The 16,428-nt window shown below is 51.5% G+C and overlaps 1 protein-coding gene across 1 annotated transcript in view; it reads right to left on the bottom strand.

Moving 5' to 3' along the window:
- The window catches only part of FSTL4 (follistatin like 4), a 410,886-nt gene that overhangs the window by 42,653 nt on the left and 351,805 nt on the right, over positions 1-16,428 (bottom strand). The window contains exon 7 of the mRNA XM_023196194.2: positions 8,257-8,423. Coding sequence (XP_023051962.2) covers positions 8,257-8,423 — 167 coding nt within the window. The remainder of the gene's footprint in view (positions 1-8,256; positions 8,424-16,428) is intronic.

Below are 16,428 nucleotides of genomic sequence, written 5' to 3'. Positions count from 1 at the left end.
GCCCTGTGGGCTTCGTCACTTGGCTGACTTTAATCTGTACTCTGCTGTATTCAACTTTAACTGTGAGTATAACACTTACAATGAGTTTGTGAGTTTTTCCAGCAAACTGTTGAACCCTAGGGTGGTTTTGGGAACAACCTGACTTCCAGTTGATGTCAGAAGTGAGGGCGTCTTCTGTGGAAGAGCCAACTTCAGTTGGCTCAAAAACTCAAATAGGGAAGTTCTGACCTAGTGGTATGTGTGCTGGAATTGCATAGAGGGACAAACCTGATTATCTGGGTATACACAGGTGCCCAGGCACCTGCAACAGAAGGCTCATGCCACAGACATTGCTCTGAACCCTCCACTTGTCCACCCTTACAGGCCAGAGGGCAAATACCTCTTGACCTGCCAGGACTCCAGACTGTTACGTAGTAGGGGTGGCAGCTAAGGGGCCCTCTGGTGAGGTGCAGGCCTGAGCCCTTGAATGGGGCTTTGGCTCCTTGGCTAACTAGCCTGGCATCCCCAGCTGGGGCGGGAAGGGACTCAGGTTCTAGACTGCACTGCAGCAGTCATCTGAAGTTCCAGACCACCTCATACCCACTGCTTTCCTTTGGAAAACCGGCAACCCTCTTCCTGGGGACCCTTGGATCATGAATCCCCAGGCTGAGCAGTCTCTACCAAGGGTTCCGGCTCCTGACTCTAACCTGGACCACACTCACAGCCATGACAGATGATTCCTGTCCTTGAGACACTCCAGAGAGGATTTAAGTAAATTTCCTTTTACGGCTCATTTCAGGGACCAAGACGACTTTCAGTTAGGAATTTTCTCCTGACACGGTGTTCAAAACTCTCACACGTTGCTGGAGAGGGCGTAGACTGGTGCAGCTATTTTGGAGGGAGATTTGGCAAAATCCATCAAAACTGAAAATGCACCACTTCCAAGAACTTATCTTACATGTCAACTTACACACATGTGCAAAGAGGTGTGTATAAGGATGTTTACTGCAGTCTTGTTTGCTGTAGACAAAACCTGAAACAGGCTGAATGTGAGCTCCGCTGCATGGGGCTGGGGATGGGGAGTCCAGGAAGAGCAGTGCTTGGGCATGGCTCCGGGGCTGCAAGACCTCCTGGTGACTCCCTTGTCCTTACTCAGTGCGGAGAGTGTCCTTGGAGGGGTGGTCTCCAATCTGTAGTGGCCAAGAGAGGCACCAATCGGCCTCCTTCATTGGCTGGGCCTCTGTAGGGAGGCAGTGAGGAAGAGACTCTGTGGGGAGTTCCTGGGCTCTGCACTCAGGGCATAGAAGCTGAATCAGAACCTTCCTGAAGGACCCTGTACCTTGGAGATGGGGCCGGAAGTGGTCACCAAGTACAAGTCAAGCCCTGAGGCCAGGGCTTCCCTTAAGTCTTTCCCCTAAAAGGAGAAAGAGGACCTCGAAAGAGGCACTGAGAAAGCAAAGGCCAGAGGAGACACTTGGCAGGGCAGAGTCACCCCACAAGTTCCACAGGCTGGAGTACCACAGGCCCCGGCCCCCATATCTTGGAGAGCTCTGGACAACACGCCCAATGGTTTGAACTCATTCCAAACTCAAAAGAACTGGATGTTCAGATGTTTTTGACACAAGCTACAGAGAATTGGCCAAAGCCTTTAAGTGCTTCAAGTGTAGTGTTTTCTAAGATTTTAAAACAAAATGTACCCAAGCATTTAATGAGATTATTTTAATGCAGAGCCTACAACCACTGTCTATCGTGGTGCAAACAGCTCTCCATGCTAATCAAACGCCTCTCATCTTTTTACAATGAATTCATGACTGCTTCATATAAAGACAATAAAAATTAAATGAGTCATGAGCTCCTAAATCATTTTCTTTTGGTCTTTTTAATAACTCACTTCCAAAGAAGAGCTAGCTGAGAGTATACGCTTCATTAGAATTATTTGTTCCTGGTTTTATACCATTTAGGTAGGGGGAGAAAAGTGAACCTTTTTTAACACATCCTTCAAACACTGCCACAAATAATTTCTTCTAATGGGTTTTGTTTTTCTGCTTTTATCACCGTACTCTGCCTGCCAACATTTGAAAGCCCCAAATAGCGAGCTTCAGTGGAAAAAAAAAAAAAAACAAAAACAAACCCAAAACAAAAAAGAGTGGCTCTTTCAAGTCATTTGAAATATACCAAGTTTGTTGTAGGCCTTTTTGTTTTTTCTTTTTCTTTTTTTAAAGAATACAATAGAAAAACGTTTTCTCTCCCTCAGAATATCTTGCTAAACAATTCCACGTGCTGGTCTCAGAGCACATTGCTTCCTTCCTTGCTGGGGCCAGAGGCCAGCAGCCAGTGAGAATAGGAGCTCCACACACAGGGACCCATATCCAATTTGATACATTCCACTGGGGCCTGGGAACTACAGACAGCCCCACAGCGAAGACTTGGAATTGCTGGTGGCTAGGTGTTATGTCCCACAAGCAAGGAACCCAGAGAGCTCAGGGCCAAGGCATGTAGGCGGCTGTAGGCCCATGGACAAGTTCTCCGCTCCTCTGAATGACTTAACCCCATGTGCCTCACGGGGCAGGGGTATGGGATGAGGTGATGCTTATGACCTGACCGGCACGGAGCCTGCACCGTGTATGAATGGTAACAACCCTGGCAACAACACTTGTGATGGTCCAGCCCATCAGCCATTACCTGTGACTTTTGGGATGCCCTATCCCTATTTCTGCGGGTTCCTATTCCCTGGCCCTCAGGGTCATAAGGGACAGTGAGGAAGACAGTTACGAGACAAAGGGCGGGTGACATTGTTGAGGCAGGACATGCAGACTAGGTTTGGGGACAGTCACTTCACCCCTCCCTGAGTGGCCGCTGTGCAGTCTGGGTGGTCAGAGAAGCAGAGGGCTGAGGCCCAGAATGGGTTTGCATGTTCTGCTTCTGCAGAAAGTGAGGCAGCACCCCATCCTTCCCAACCCCAATACCTAGAATGGGGGCCAGAGTAGGGAGGGAATGTGTGGATCTGCTTCTGAGATGGGTCTCACCCCAGCCCCCAAAGCCTGGACCTGAGTCCCCAGGAGACAGGGGCTGCAGGGGAAGCTCACCAGGGAAGGGTCCCCTGTGGGGGCTCCACAACAGGGGCCGGGGGTGAAGGCTCCCCTTCTACCAGACACACTCCTGGGGGCAGCCAGGCCCAGGCCCAGGTCATGCAGAGCACAGGCTGCTGCTGGTGGCCACCCCTCCGCTTAGCTTCTGAGGTAGGGGCAGTGGGCTGTGCCTCCTTAAGGACTGAGCTGAGTGGGGGCACAGGGCCAGGTCAGAAGCATATCCAGACACACAGCTGCTTCAGTAACGAAACCCACAGTCGGCCAGGAAGTAAACAAATTACAGGCTGCACTTGTTAGCTCTGGGGAACATGAGCGTGAGCAGACACTATTGATTTCTCATCAAACAAACAGAAGGCGGCGTCATAATCCAGAGAGCCACTGCCAGGAGGGGCTGCAGGGTGTGCCCTGGGCTGCTGAACTGCTGGGGAGCACCTGTCTTTGGGGGCCTTACACGATTCGTCCATAATTCTAGCCTCTGCTCAGTGGTGGACATGTTTTCCCTCCTGCAAGCTGGGGGGTAAAGCTGAAGCTTCCTGCAAGGCAGTGGCTCAGGTGTCCTTAGGACACATACCAGGTCCAGGCCCAGGCTGAACTTCCTGACAACCTTAAGAAGGCAAAGGCCAGGTATGGCGGCTCATACCTGTAGTCTCAGCACTTTGGGAGGTCGAGGCAGGAGGATCACTTGAGCTCAGGAGTTCGAGGCCAGCCTGGGCAACATAGCAACAGCCCTCTCCACAAAAAAAAAAAAAAAAAAAAAATTAGCCAGGTGTGGTGGTGCATGCCTGTGGTCCCAGCTACTCTGGAGGCTGAGGTGGGAGGATCGCTTGAGCTCTGGAGGTCGAGGCTACAGTGAGCCAAGAGCATGCCACTGTGCTCCAGTCTGGGTGACAGAGAGAGACCCTACTGTCTTAAAAAAAAAAAAAAAAAAAAAAAGGCAAAGTGAAGACGTCATGAACTGAGCCCAGTTGAGCCAAGGCTCCATCGGGGGAGCCTTGGGTGGAAGCCAGGGGGACTCTGGGGCACTGCTGCACTCCGGATGTGCCGCTGGGGAAGTTAGAGAGAAGGAAGACTCGGAAAACATCAACAAGGCTCCCCTCACTTCTGGGCCCTCTGTTATTTGAACTCCCTCTTGGATGCATGTTTAATCTTAGGCTGGAAAAGGCGCTCCAGACTCTTGCAGCACACGCATCTGACCATGTCACTCCCCCATCAAGCATCTGTGCTTCCCCACTGCCCACAGGGCAATTGCTAAGACTCTTAATGTTAACATTCAAGGACCTTTATATTCTAGCCCCAATCTGTCCCTATACACTTCTTTCTTACTCACTTGTTCCTGTCTCCTGAAGCCCCAGTCAGAAGGGCTCCATTTCTGTGGCCCCCAGAACAGTTGTTAGCAGATACCTCGCCTCCCTGGAGGCTGCGAACAGTGTCTTTGTTCTATACTCTGGTACGGAGCTTGTGACTCTCAGGCACTTAGCAAATGAGTCAACCCAAATGATGACTCCCCATGTACGCCGCCTGGATGGGCCACACGCGATTGGGTGACTCATAAGTGCTTCTGAGAGCAACGTTGCTCGCTGCAGAATCTGACTGGCTCCTTCTTACTTGGCTCCAGGCGAGAGGGGTACATTTACTTTCTGATCAAATATTATTCTGATGCTCAAGGCATGCTTGATGTTTGCAAGTCAGAAAAGTTTAATTACATGTGTCATCAGAATGGCATTCTGTAATAGCTCCGTGACTGAATTCATTAACAGAATTCTTAACAGATAAGACAAATTAATATTTTGTTGCTCACGAAAGCTTCTCATTAAGAGAGTAGTGAAAAAGTGATTAATATTTTGTTGCCAATCAAGATGTCTCATACAAACGACAAAGAGAGGAGGCCCACACTCCTTCGTGCTCTGTGATTGCCCCGCCTTGGGTTTTGAAGGTCGATCAGCTTCCCCCTGTGCAGGCGTGTGTGGGCATCACCACTGATTACAATGCCGGTGACTGTATTTCATCGGTCACTGAGACACCTCAGGCCGAGGGACTCTGGGAGCCTCATCAACCCCAGAATCTTTGCTGCAGCAATGTTGCAGTCCTGGGCTGTTCTCCCCTAATTCTTGCTTCGAAAATGCAAGTGAATCCCGATGACCTGGCTCTAGCCCTCTTCAGCCTGATTTCTTCCAAGGGTTGCTTTCCGCACCGTCCCGAGTGGGGCTACTGCTTAGGAGCACCTCTTGTGTGCCAGGCACTGAGCTGGGTCCTTGACACACGTCAGCCTAAAAACACCCATGTAAGGAGGACATCATGCTTTTTCTCCACAGGCTCAGAGAAGTCTAACAGCTCACCCAAAGCTGCTCTGGATTTGCTGGACGTGGCGGGTCAGTGCCTCTCTCCCTGGGTGAATCAAGGCTGACGTGGACAGTGAGACTTCAGTCCCCACTGCCAGCAGTGGGGACATGCCAAGGTCCTATCTGCCTGGCCGGGGAGCCTCAGCTGGCTGTTGCTGGCTGCTTGGTCAGGACTCAGGCTGCAAGATGCTGAGAATGCTATTTAGCAGCAGCAGGAATAATATTAATGATAGCAACAACAGTAATAATGATAATGACAGTGATAATAGTTAGCATTTATAGAATACCATACGTGAAGAGCCTTACATGCATATTCTCATTTAATCCTCACTGGAACCCTATGAGGCTGGTCCTATTATTTATCTCCATTTCACAGAAGGGGAAACGGGAGCTTAGAGCAGTCAAGGTTACTAGACTAGTAACTTTCCAAGGTTCTAGCTAGTAAGTGGCAGACCCCAGGCTCATGCCCTTCACTAGCAAGCTGTGCCGCCTCCTTCCCTCAGGTAGGGGAGGTGTGCGTGTGTTTTGTGTGTTTGTACACATTGGGCTTGGACCCTTGCGGGGCTGGCGCTGCCCTGCTCCCTCGCGTAGGGGTTCTGAGAAGCACTGGGCCCTGCCTATTTGTGGGCTACTGACTCAACCACGAGCAGCAAGTGTTTCCTGGGAGGTAACAAGGGGCCATTCATCTCTGGTTGCACCCACAATTACCCAAATTGCTAACCTTATTGTAAAAAGTAGAAATGCAATTGAGTTGGTGCTGGAGGCATGTTTGAGGGAGGGGCAAACCACTCAAAGTAATTTAATTAACTGATGGCAAGTACATTAAGTGGAGTCTTGCCTCTGCTTTTATTTCTGATGTCTTTCAATGGAGCACCAAGTAATGCACATAAAATGCTCCCACAGACACAGGTGGACCTGTCCCAGTACGGATCAATCTTTACTGGCCAAACATGTTTAAAAGCTGGCACTGTACCTTGTGAGCAGGTACAGTGGAGGATATCACACAAACATGCACCCCAACACAGTCCAGTCTTTACAGATAGGACACTGCTCTTTCTTGGTAAGTTCTCAGACAAGCCCTCACCATCGCAGGCCCAGAAAATGAAGGGTTCTGCCCATCCAGCATCTGTCCAGCAAGCACCCACCAAGATTGTGCTGCGTTGACACTCAAAGCTGTATAGGATACTGGCTATGTTCACCGTGGTGGGAAATCACAAGGAAACCATCCTGTCCAGTGTGACAAGGCTAGGGAAGGGGCACTCCCTGGCAGCGCTGCCCGGGGTGGCACCTCCAGAGTGGCCCCCTCTTTCCATCTGCTTCCCCCATGACCCCCAGGGTGTAGCTGAAGGGGCCTACAGAGTAGGAGGGGACTAACTTTGGTGGTTCCTGCAGCATTTCATGCTGGGTCTCTCTCCCCACAAGTCTCAGAGTTGGAAGGGACCTTCAAGGTCACTGGGTTTAGCTGCCCTCTTGTGGCTAGCAGCATTGCTGACCACAGTCCCTGCTTGAGCTTGCATATGCCCCTTGGGATGAGGAGCTCCCTCCTGTGGCGGCTCCCTCCTGTGGCGGCTCTCTCTCCATGGTAGGGCAGGTTTGATGGCTGGAATGGGGTTCCATCTAAGGGGCCCAAATTGATTTCCTGTTGAGGTGCACTTTGTGCTAGTCCAACTCATGGGGTCGCACAGCCCGGGTCAGCTCCCTTTGCCCCAGCCCCTACCCCACCACCTTCGAGATGTTAGCAGGAACTGACCATTCATCCCACAGGTCTTTCTCCTTTGGGCAAGCATCCCACTGTGGACCAGCTGCCCTGTCCTGTGCCAACAAGGCTAGGGCTGCCCTCTCTTCTGCCTGAAAATTATATACCTGTTACTGTAACCCAAGACCCGTCAGCTGTCCTGGCAGCTCACTACATGGGTGACATCACTCTGTCTTCTCACATGAACTTCTGGGAAGGCACATCACCTCTTGTGCCAAGCCTGGACCAATAAATATCCTTGAATTATGCCACTTCTTTAAGTCCAATAGAAGGGAAGTATTGCTAATGTTTTTCTTACAGATTAATTCATTGAGGATCAGCAGGTTAAGAAATTACTCAAAGTCACAAAACTGACGTGGGTAATGCTGGGACCCCAACGGAGGCTGCCTGGTTCCTCAGAGCACAAAAGTACCCCGTGATGGCCACGCCAGGCTGCATGAGCTCAGCTGCTTTCTTCCACACAGCACCACTTAACTCATCATACCCTTGTCCCCTCACCCAGCAACGAATATCCCCAAGGTAGGTCCCCTCTGGCCTGACCTGGTTTCCCTCCACCTTCTCATCTGGCACCTGGCACTTATCCTCCAGCCAACCCAGCCCAGTGGCTCACCTCTGCCCTCCACCCCTTCCCTGCATGCAGCTGTCTGCAGCCTACCCAGCATTAGGGCCCAGAACCTCCTCCTAAGGTAACCCAGGCCGCTGTTCTCTCAGCTGTGGAGCCTGCTGCACTCTCTGCTGGCCTGTGGTCCATCCCTCTGAGCCCTGTGAGCAGGCCCACACAGCCCATTCTCAGGGTCACCTCTAGGCCTTTGCTAATGCAGCCCCGTTCAGAGGCCTCCTGTCCTGCCCATCGCATCCCTCTTCTCTTCGTTAGCCAGACATAGCTACAAGGCTGATGGCCACCATTCATCTATTTTCTGCTGTGGTGGGACTTGGATTTTCTGATACTGCCAAGCTGACAACAGGCTAGAAAAGCACCAAACACGGGATGTTAAACTAAAACTCTCCGGCCCTGCCACTGCCTATGGCATCTTACCCAGTGTACTCTCCCAGGGAGGTGCACTTGAGCTCAGAGTGCTTCCAAGTGACTTACATTGATGTCTTCCAAGTCCAGGAAGTTCAGGGTGAGCCCGTTGCGCTTCCAGATGATTGGTGGCCTCAGGTCTCCACGGACGGCGCAGGTCAGCACTGTGCTCAGCCCCACAGTCACTGTGGTCACACTGACCCTGTCCTCGGGGGCGAGGCTGAGCTGAACCACTTCTGCAGAGGGAAAGGAGGGGGCACGGTCAGGTGCAGGCCCAGGGAGTGGAGTCTCAACTCAAGGTGAATAGCCATGAATTTCCTGGGTGGAAGGGGCCCAGAAGGGCTCCACGGCTCCCTGAAAATTGTTTACAATGTGCTGACTAAATGTAGAGATAGACACTTTTGCTGGGCGATGAGCCAAGACTTCGGTCAAATGCCCAAAAGGCTGTGTGAGTCCAAACAGGTCAAGAACCATAGTTAATGTGCAGGGGACAATCTGAGCCATAGATTTGTGTCAAGCCAAGAATGTGGGCTGCTAAGGCCAGGGGGCCCACCAAACTGAGAGACCAGGGGGGAAGGGGTGCGGCACCCTGCTCACAGCTCCGCTGGCCTACTGGAGTCTGGGCCTTGCTAAGTGCAGAGAAGGTCTGCTGAGTGAGCCAACAGGTTTCTCACCCATCTGGGGTCCGTTTTAAAGGTTGCGCTGTCTGAAGTCTGGGGAATGAACTGGCTGATCTTTGGTTTGTTTCTGTCTGAGGACTCGCTGAACTTTGGATTTGGATTTCTGTTCTGTGACCATGCACTGTAGCTTTTAATTTTCTGAAGCATACTTCAGGCTGCAGAAATTATTAGTCCTTGCCATTTTGCACTTGATAACTGGCATTAGGACTGATCATTCTTCAGGCAAATGGTAAGAATCTAAGATATTTCTCTGCAATCACAAGTTTTTTGAGATTCTCAGGATTTATGAAAAAATTAATCAAACTCAGGCTGCTTAAATGACCAAATGGGATCAGCTTTGAGGGAGAGTCAGAGGCCACCGATGGGACTGGCTCCCTTTTGCTCTTCTCCCAAATCTGTGCACTCAGGGAGGTTGGGGCAATAGCCAGAGGTGGCATGAGCTGCGGGAGGCAGGCTGGCTCTGGGAGCAGTGGGTACTATTTTGTCTATTCCCTATTCATGCTTACGACTCTACTGGGACCTGGGGGACCCCAACAGATGTATCCCCCTGAACTGGAGCAAAGCAGAGTTGGGAGCTGAGCTCTGTTATTCTGCGGGATGCTTGTGAGCTGTGACCAGGCAGCAGCAGCCCCGCAGGCAGCACATCTGTGCTCACACGCTCTTGCCCTGGGAGAGGGGAAGAGGGAGGGAAAACAGCCGCAGGTGCAAGGCACAGCAGAGCAGCTGAATTGAAAGCAGGGCCCTGAGGTCAGACCCTGAGCAGCAAAGCCCTCCCTCCTCCACAGACGCTGAGGGGCCCCGCCCTGGGCTCACAAAGATGAACAAGATACGCTAGGTGCCTCATCAGTGGTGTTGGATGGATGGATGAGAAACGGAGAAAATGAAATAAAGAAGTAAAAGAGCCAACAGGCCGGTGGGGAGGGGACAATCACACTCAGGAAAAATGCGACTCACGGTGAAGGAACCCTTGAGGAAAGATAAGCACCGAGTGATGGATGCAGACGCAACTGGCATAGTATTTTACCAACATTAAAGTGATGCATTTCAAGTTCCCCCTTAAATCAAGTTCTGCTCGCTACCCTCCCACCTCCAAGTCATGAGGTTTATTGCTCAGGGCAGGAGAGAGAAGGCACTAACTCTGCAGCAAGACCCGGGCTTTGGAGAGGGGAAAGAGAGAGTGAGAATGTGCTAAAATGGTTTAGCTCCCGCCGTACTCTGCGGGTCAGTAGGACTCAGACCTCAGCATTCCCCCCAAGAGAAGAGGAGGTGTCCTTTCCTCATCAGATGACCAAGAGGCTCCCCTGGGCCACGAGGCTTTGTGCCGCTGCTCCTGCCACCTGGGGCAACCACATGTGTCTGGGCAGAGCCAGAACCACCTTGGCTCCTGGTATGGAAACAGGCCCAATTTTCCCAGATAACTGAAGCTTGAGAAACTTCAATTTGTTTTATCTGAGTTCTTTTAACAGGAAACCAACCACCAGGCCTCCTAGATTACTGCAGCCGGACAATGAGACACACACCTGCTGCCTGTTGACCATCTCCTGTCTTACCCCTCCCTAATTCCCCCCATCTAAACTCTGAACTTTAGTCAGAGAGACGGATTTGTGACTGGTCTCCCATTTCCAGGTTGATGTCACTGAGATTAAAGTCTTTCTTCCCTGGCAATACTCATCCACTCCGTGATGGACTTTCTGTGAGGTGAGCAACCAGACGTAGGCCGAACCCCTGCTGTTCAGCAGCACCATCTCTGTACCTGAGAACTGCCTTGCGCTGCCAGACCAAGGTCCAAAGGGAAGTGCCCCTAGCCTCAAGGGGCGTGGAGGCCAGTGGTGGCTGTGGGGGGCCTTGCCTGGGGGAGACTCCTGACCCCCGAGTCCACCAGGCTGTGAGCCCAGATCATGAGCACACCCAGGGCTGAGCTCAGCTTTGAGTGACCTCAGACAGGGCAACCCAGAGTCCCTGGCCATGGGAAGTGAGGCTGCAGTGCACCACCACGCTGCTTCCCTGGGCACTCAGAGCCCAGCGGGGAGAGCAGCTGGGACGGGGGTGAGGGGATGGGGGGAGGCTGGAAGCTAGAGACACAGAACAGTTTTTAGACAGAGCACTACTTACGTGGACTGTTAAAACTGTCAGCTCGCGCTAATCTTTACAATGGATTGAGCATTTAGTTGTGTTTTTCTCCCAATGGGGTGAGGCTTGTGAAGTCAGGTTAGTTACAAAAGGAACCTAGATTTTCCCGGCACATCTTATCTGTGGTCAGACTTGAAGGAAAAGACCAATAGGGCCTTCGGGGAGGGGCTTGGAGGCCACAGCAGGGCTTCCCCTGGGCCCTAGAGATCCGCTTCTCAGGTGTGGCTGCCTGGCCACCTGTATCATATCTCTGGGGGTGGGTAATCAAAACACAGATTCTTGCCCCTCTACCTCAGGCTGATGCAGACTCTCTGGTGGGCTGGGTGGACATCCAGATTTTAACAAGCATCCCCAGGGGTTCTGTGGTGGGCTGAGAACCACTGTGTTACAAGATGAGAAGAGCTCTGGGTACATAGAGAGGGGGAATGCAGGTGGGAGACAGGGCGACGAGGCAGTCTGGTAGGCTGCGGTTTCCTGGGGCTCCAGACACAAGGCTAGGGGCATGGCCCCTCATTTGGAACATGGGACTGATGTGAAAGGTAGTATGCCCTCCTCCATGTGGCCCCAAAGTCATATATTCCAAGCAGCTCTAGAAAAAGGTCTGCGGGAGCCTCAAACATAGGGCTAATAGGAAACAAAAATCCAAGTGGGCGATGGAAGCCTTCTGTGTCCCTCTGGTTCTGTGCCAGCTGGGATAACCGGCTGCCGCATCCTCTCTGAGTTATTCCCAGTCATTTGTATGTAGAAGATGCGCACTTGGCACAGGACAAACTCATGCAACATTAGAATGTGTGAATACTGATAGAACCATCGTAATTCTGTTCCTGTCAGCTACGTGAATATTAACCAAACAGCAAATATTTGGATCACTTAAAGTTTAATTAAATGAATGTTTTATTGGATTTAATTTGTGTCAATATTCCCCAGCTCCTTTCACAATTCTGAAGGGATTTAAGGCTACTGAGCCCTCTCCTTCCACCCTCACTCCCAGTTATTTCCTGGTCAACAAGCCTTCCCCGGCAGGTCCTCCTTCCTTGCTAAGTGGCAAGAGTAGGACTAAATGGCTTCCCAGGGTGACTTCCAGGGAGAGTAAAAAATAAGGCAGCATCATGTGCTGGGCCCCAAGTGAGCAGGGCAGGCCACCTGGCCCCCAGGCCTGGCTCTGCTACTGACAAGCTCAGTGGCCTTGGCAGCTCCCTTTCTGTCACTGGGCCTCAGTTTAGACATGGATACAATGAGGGCTTGGGCCCCCCCTCGCTTTTGCCTCAGAGCCGATTATTCTATGTTCATGTCCCCGGAGACCCCCTGAGTCTTGCAAGAGCTCCCACTGCATCTTTTCTTGCCCCTAAGTGTCATCTGCCCCTGTTCTTTGCCCACTTACCCATGATGGTAAAAGTGACACCTCCAGTGGCAGCACCAATGGGTGCCAAGTCCCACTGAGGTTTCCCTCCTGACACCCTCTGAGGACTCCCCTGCCCCACCCCAGGCCCCCTATAGCCTCCTCCATGGTCACCCCTCCAGTTTGCCCCAGCTGCCTGCAAGTCGCTCTTGTTGCCACTGGCAGAACAAGGTACATCTCAGCCCTGCTCAAGAGCTGCCAATGGCTCCCATTACCCACAGATCACCACATAGAATCCAGAACAGTCCCCAGTCTTGCCCCTGCTGTGTCTCTAACATTTTTAACCACTGTGCCAGCTGGCTTCCCATGGCATTTGTGTCTTCAGACCTCAATGTGGGCCTGCTTGGCACCTGCTACTTGTCCATTCTGAGCTCCTCACACTATTGGCCCCTACCTCCAAGATGACCTCATGGGATGTTTCTGGGACCCTGAAGTTTTTAATGTAAACAAACACTTGGACAGATAGTAGGTGAAGAAGATTGAAAGAGACTGTCCTGCTGAATGTATCAGAACTTTTTCAGGCTTAGTAACAGAAACACTCAGAAATGCTCATCTATTAATAGCTTAGGGGAAAAAAGGTGGTTTAGTTCCCACAATGGGAAATCTAAGGGAGGTGGAAGAGGTTGCAGGCATCCAGGGCCTTTGACAGTGGCATTCTCTACTTGGTTGCAAGATGTCCATTGGTGGCCCCACACTCACATTGTTTCTGTATGTGGGATTCCAGAGGAAGGGACCAAATCTTGCCTGTGAGCCCTGGAAAAAAGCATGGGGTAGCTCTGATTGGCCACATACAGCTCCTGTGTTCTTCCCTGAAGCAAACACTGAGGGCAAGAGGATTGAATATTGTGCAGGTACAGGACTGATTGGCCCATCAGGCCTGGGCTGAGTGGCCACCTCCAGGGGCAGGGACTAGGTGTTTGGGCTGGGGTAAAACGTCTCACGGAAAGGGTATACTGGGCAGATCGACACCCTGTGACCATCATAGGGATGCAACGAGGGCCCCCTCCCTTCCCTCCATCTCCATCACAACTGCATCGGGAAGCCTGGGCATTGTGTGTGATCAGGGCAGATAGCCGCAATCATACACTGAAGACCGTAAGAATCATCAGAACTGAAACCTGATCTAGGCTGCTGCAGTCCTGCCTCTACCCTGCCCCTTCTCTGAGAGTGATGGGGGCAGCTTTCACGGGGAGGAGATGTGGCCCAGCTAAGCAAACTCCACCATCCTGTTGAGCCTCACATCCTGATGGCGAGGGTCTGGAATTTGTGGAGATGCCTTCTGTCTGTGTTCAGTGATCACACATCTGAACCTCACCCGTGCTGGCCACATCTGCAGGGCTGTGGACCAGCGAAGTCCCAGGCCTGGTCTCTGCTCTGGTGGGGAGCCAGGTCACATGAGAGGAAGGTGAAGATGCCACATGCAGCCCTCCAGGGGACAGCAAATGGTCCTTCCGGCCCCTGGCTGTGGCTCCAACGCCCCTGTGTTGACTGACCATCTGTGGGCTCATTGGCCACTATATGGGAAGGTTTCCAAGGTCCATGGAAGACCAAACGAGATATGCCCAGCACTCAGAGTATGATCAGGGGTCAGTGAGAGAGGGCTCGGCCAGACACCGTGTCTGGGGTGAGAATGTGTCTACACACAGAGGCTAGTGTCTTTGGAAAGAGAGGGCTGGGCTGGGGGTCAGAGCAGCCCATCAGGGAGCTTGTCTGGCACTGCTGGGCGGAAGTCTGTGCCCACAGAGAGACTGACGCCCCGCTATGAGAACTGGCATTGGAGAGCTGCTCTGCAAGTAGGGAATCTGAGGAGGGCAAGGGAATTGGAGGGTTCCCAAAGCTCAGGGCTTCCCATGATATCCTCCTGGGATGAAAACACATGGGCCACACTGCAATGATGGCCCATCAGTGTGGGTTGGTTAGCACAAGACAGAGCTTCCTGGGCCACAAGCTAGGCTGCATGTCCCACAGTGGGATTCTGGGCAGGGCTGTTTGGTACTCTGGTGCCTAGCCCAAGGCCTGGCATACAGTAGGTGGGCTCAAGGCCGTGACCTGTCTCTCTTGACCCTTCAAACCAGTGCAGTAGCATACCCTTGGTTTTCCAGACATGAGATGCCACAAACACCCATCCTCACCTTTCTCCCTGAGTCTTGGAGCCCCGAGACAAAGGGCGGTCACAGGGAATTAATGGGCTTACCATAAGCAGGCTAACAAACATCCTTCCTGAAAGCAGGAGGCCATAACATTTCAGTTGTTGGAGAATTGGGTTTTAGTTCCTATTACAGCTTTCCGTTAATCTCAGGCGCTATTTCTCACACTGACTTGAACTCGATGAGACACTCATAAACCCATCAGCACCCTCTCAAACAGGATTCTGGTGCTTTGTAGCGATAGAAATTAAATTTCTCAAATTCTTGTCAAGCTGGTGTTAGTTTTCTTATGTCAGAAACACACTAATGGAACACATTCCTACTTGGACATTTGCCATTTTTCAAATGATGCTGTTGGTGAAAAAACCCCGTCAAAAGCTCAGTAACCTGCCTGCACATCAATATTTTTGACTGAGCCTCGGAGGGCAAACTCAGGCTCAGGGGCCTGCTTGGGAATGAGGGCAATTTGGAGAGAGCACAGGCCAGGCGCTTAGACACATCTCTGTAACTGCAGTCTCTTCCCACATTGTTCTACCTCTAAATTAATGTGCTTTCCTGAAACAAACCCCTCAGGTGACCTGGGTGCCACCAAAGAAGTTGTGGCATTGGAGTGACAAAGCCTATTGATCTGGTCCCATCCCTGTGACCAGAGCCACACTGTGAAGTCGGTGAGAAGGGGAGGAGCCAAGGTGGAGTGCGCATGCCCAGTGTCTCCTGACCAAATAGGGCAACATCCCAACATCTCCTGGACCTTGTGACTTTGGCTGGTGTTTACAGAGTGAAGCTGCTTTGGCACGTCCTGGTGGGCCGGGCAAGGCAGGTGGGAGGGATGCTGTGCTTTTCGTCTCCTCTGTTCCCTCTACCGGAGATTGTCACTCTGGGATTCTTTCAAATAACTGCTGAATCTTTGTGGATGGGAGGCTGGGGACAGGATGTCTTAAAGCCTTTCATCTCGATATTCCTGTTTAGAGCACCAGGGTGCATCTAGCCTGCACAGGTGGCTCTGTATTAGCCAGACTTGCTCCAAAGCCATACAAGAGAGCACTTGCCTCTGTCCCAAATCTCCTGTTTCCTTATGTGTAACCGGATTCAATCTTCCTGCCATTGTCATTCCCTCTTGTTGGCTTCATTTTGGAGATGGCAATAAAATTATTAGTTAATTACCTGCGGGTCAGTGGGTAATCTACTTTTTCAACTGGCCTATGTTGCTTGGTGTTGCTTCAACTTTTATTATAGTTTAGTTATCAAGTTCTGCTCTCTGGTGTGAGCAAACACCTTTGTAAGCTGCATAAAGGCAGAGACTATATCTTTTTATTTATGTTGTATCCCCAGCACCTAATACAATGCCTACCACACAGAAGGGACTTTTAATAAGCAGTTTTAAGCAAGTGAACTACCAGGGTAGTGCTCAGACAACAATTATTTATGGGGCTGGTACCAGGAGCCAGGATACGGTGGGAATATACTGGCGAGAAAAACAGGCCCGGTGCTTGCTAACCTGGAGCTCATGGCTTAGCAGGGAAGACAGGTGTTAAGTGGGGAGGGAGAGCAGAGGCCTGAACCTGTCTACAGACCCCAGGTTAAGGGCCCGTGATGGCTGTAGAGGCTGGTTGCCCTCTTTCTTGGCAGAGCCCTTCCTGTGTGCCCAGCAGACCTGTGTCCTGCTATCAAGACATCCCAGTCTGGTGTAGTATCCTCCTTGTTTGCAGGAGGGGCCTGTGCAGGGGCAGGGTTACCTGGGCATCCCTCTGGGCTCTGGGGTTCCATTTAGCCTCCTCTGGCCAATACATCTTTTTGGTTTTGGGAAAACTAAACCTCAATGTGACTGCTATGTGCAGACGAACAGGAAGTTAGAGCAGAACTCAGTGCCCAGGGCCTGTGACAT

This window comes from Piliocolobus tephrosceles, chromosome 4, assembly GCF_002776525.5.
Source record: "Piliocolobus tephrosceles isolate RC106 chromosome 4, ASM277652v3, whole genome shotgun sequence".
Classification (NCBI taxonomy): domain Eukaryota; kingdom Metazoa; phylum Chordata; class Mammalia; order Primates; family Cercopithecidae; genus Piliocolobus; species Piliocolobus tephrosceles.
The sequence above is the reverse complement of the archived record's forward strand: the minus strand, read 5'-3'. Positions and strand labels throughout refer to the sequence as shown.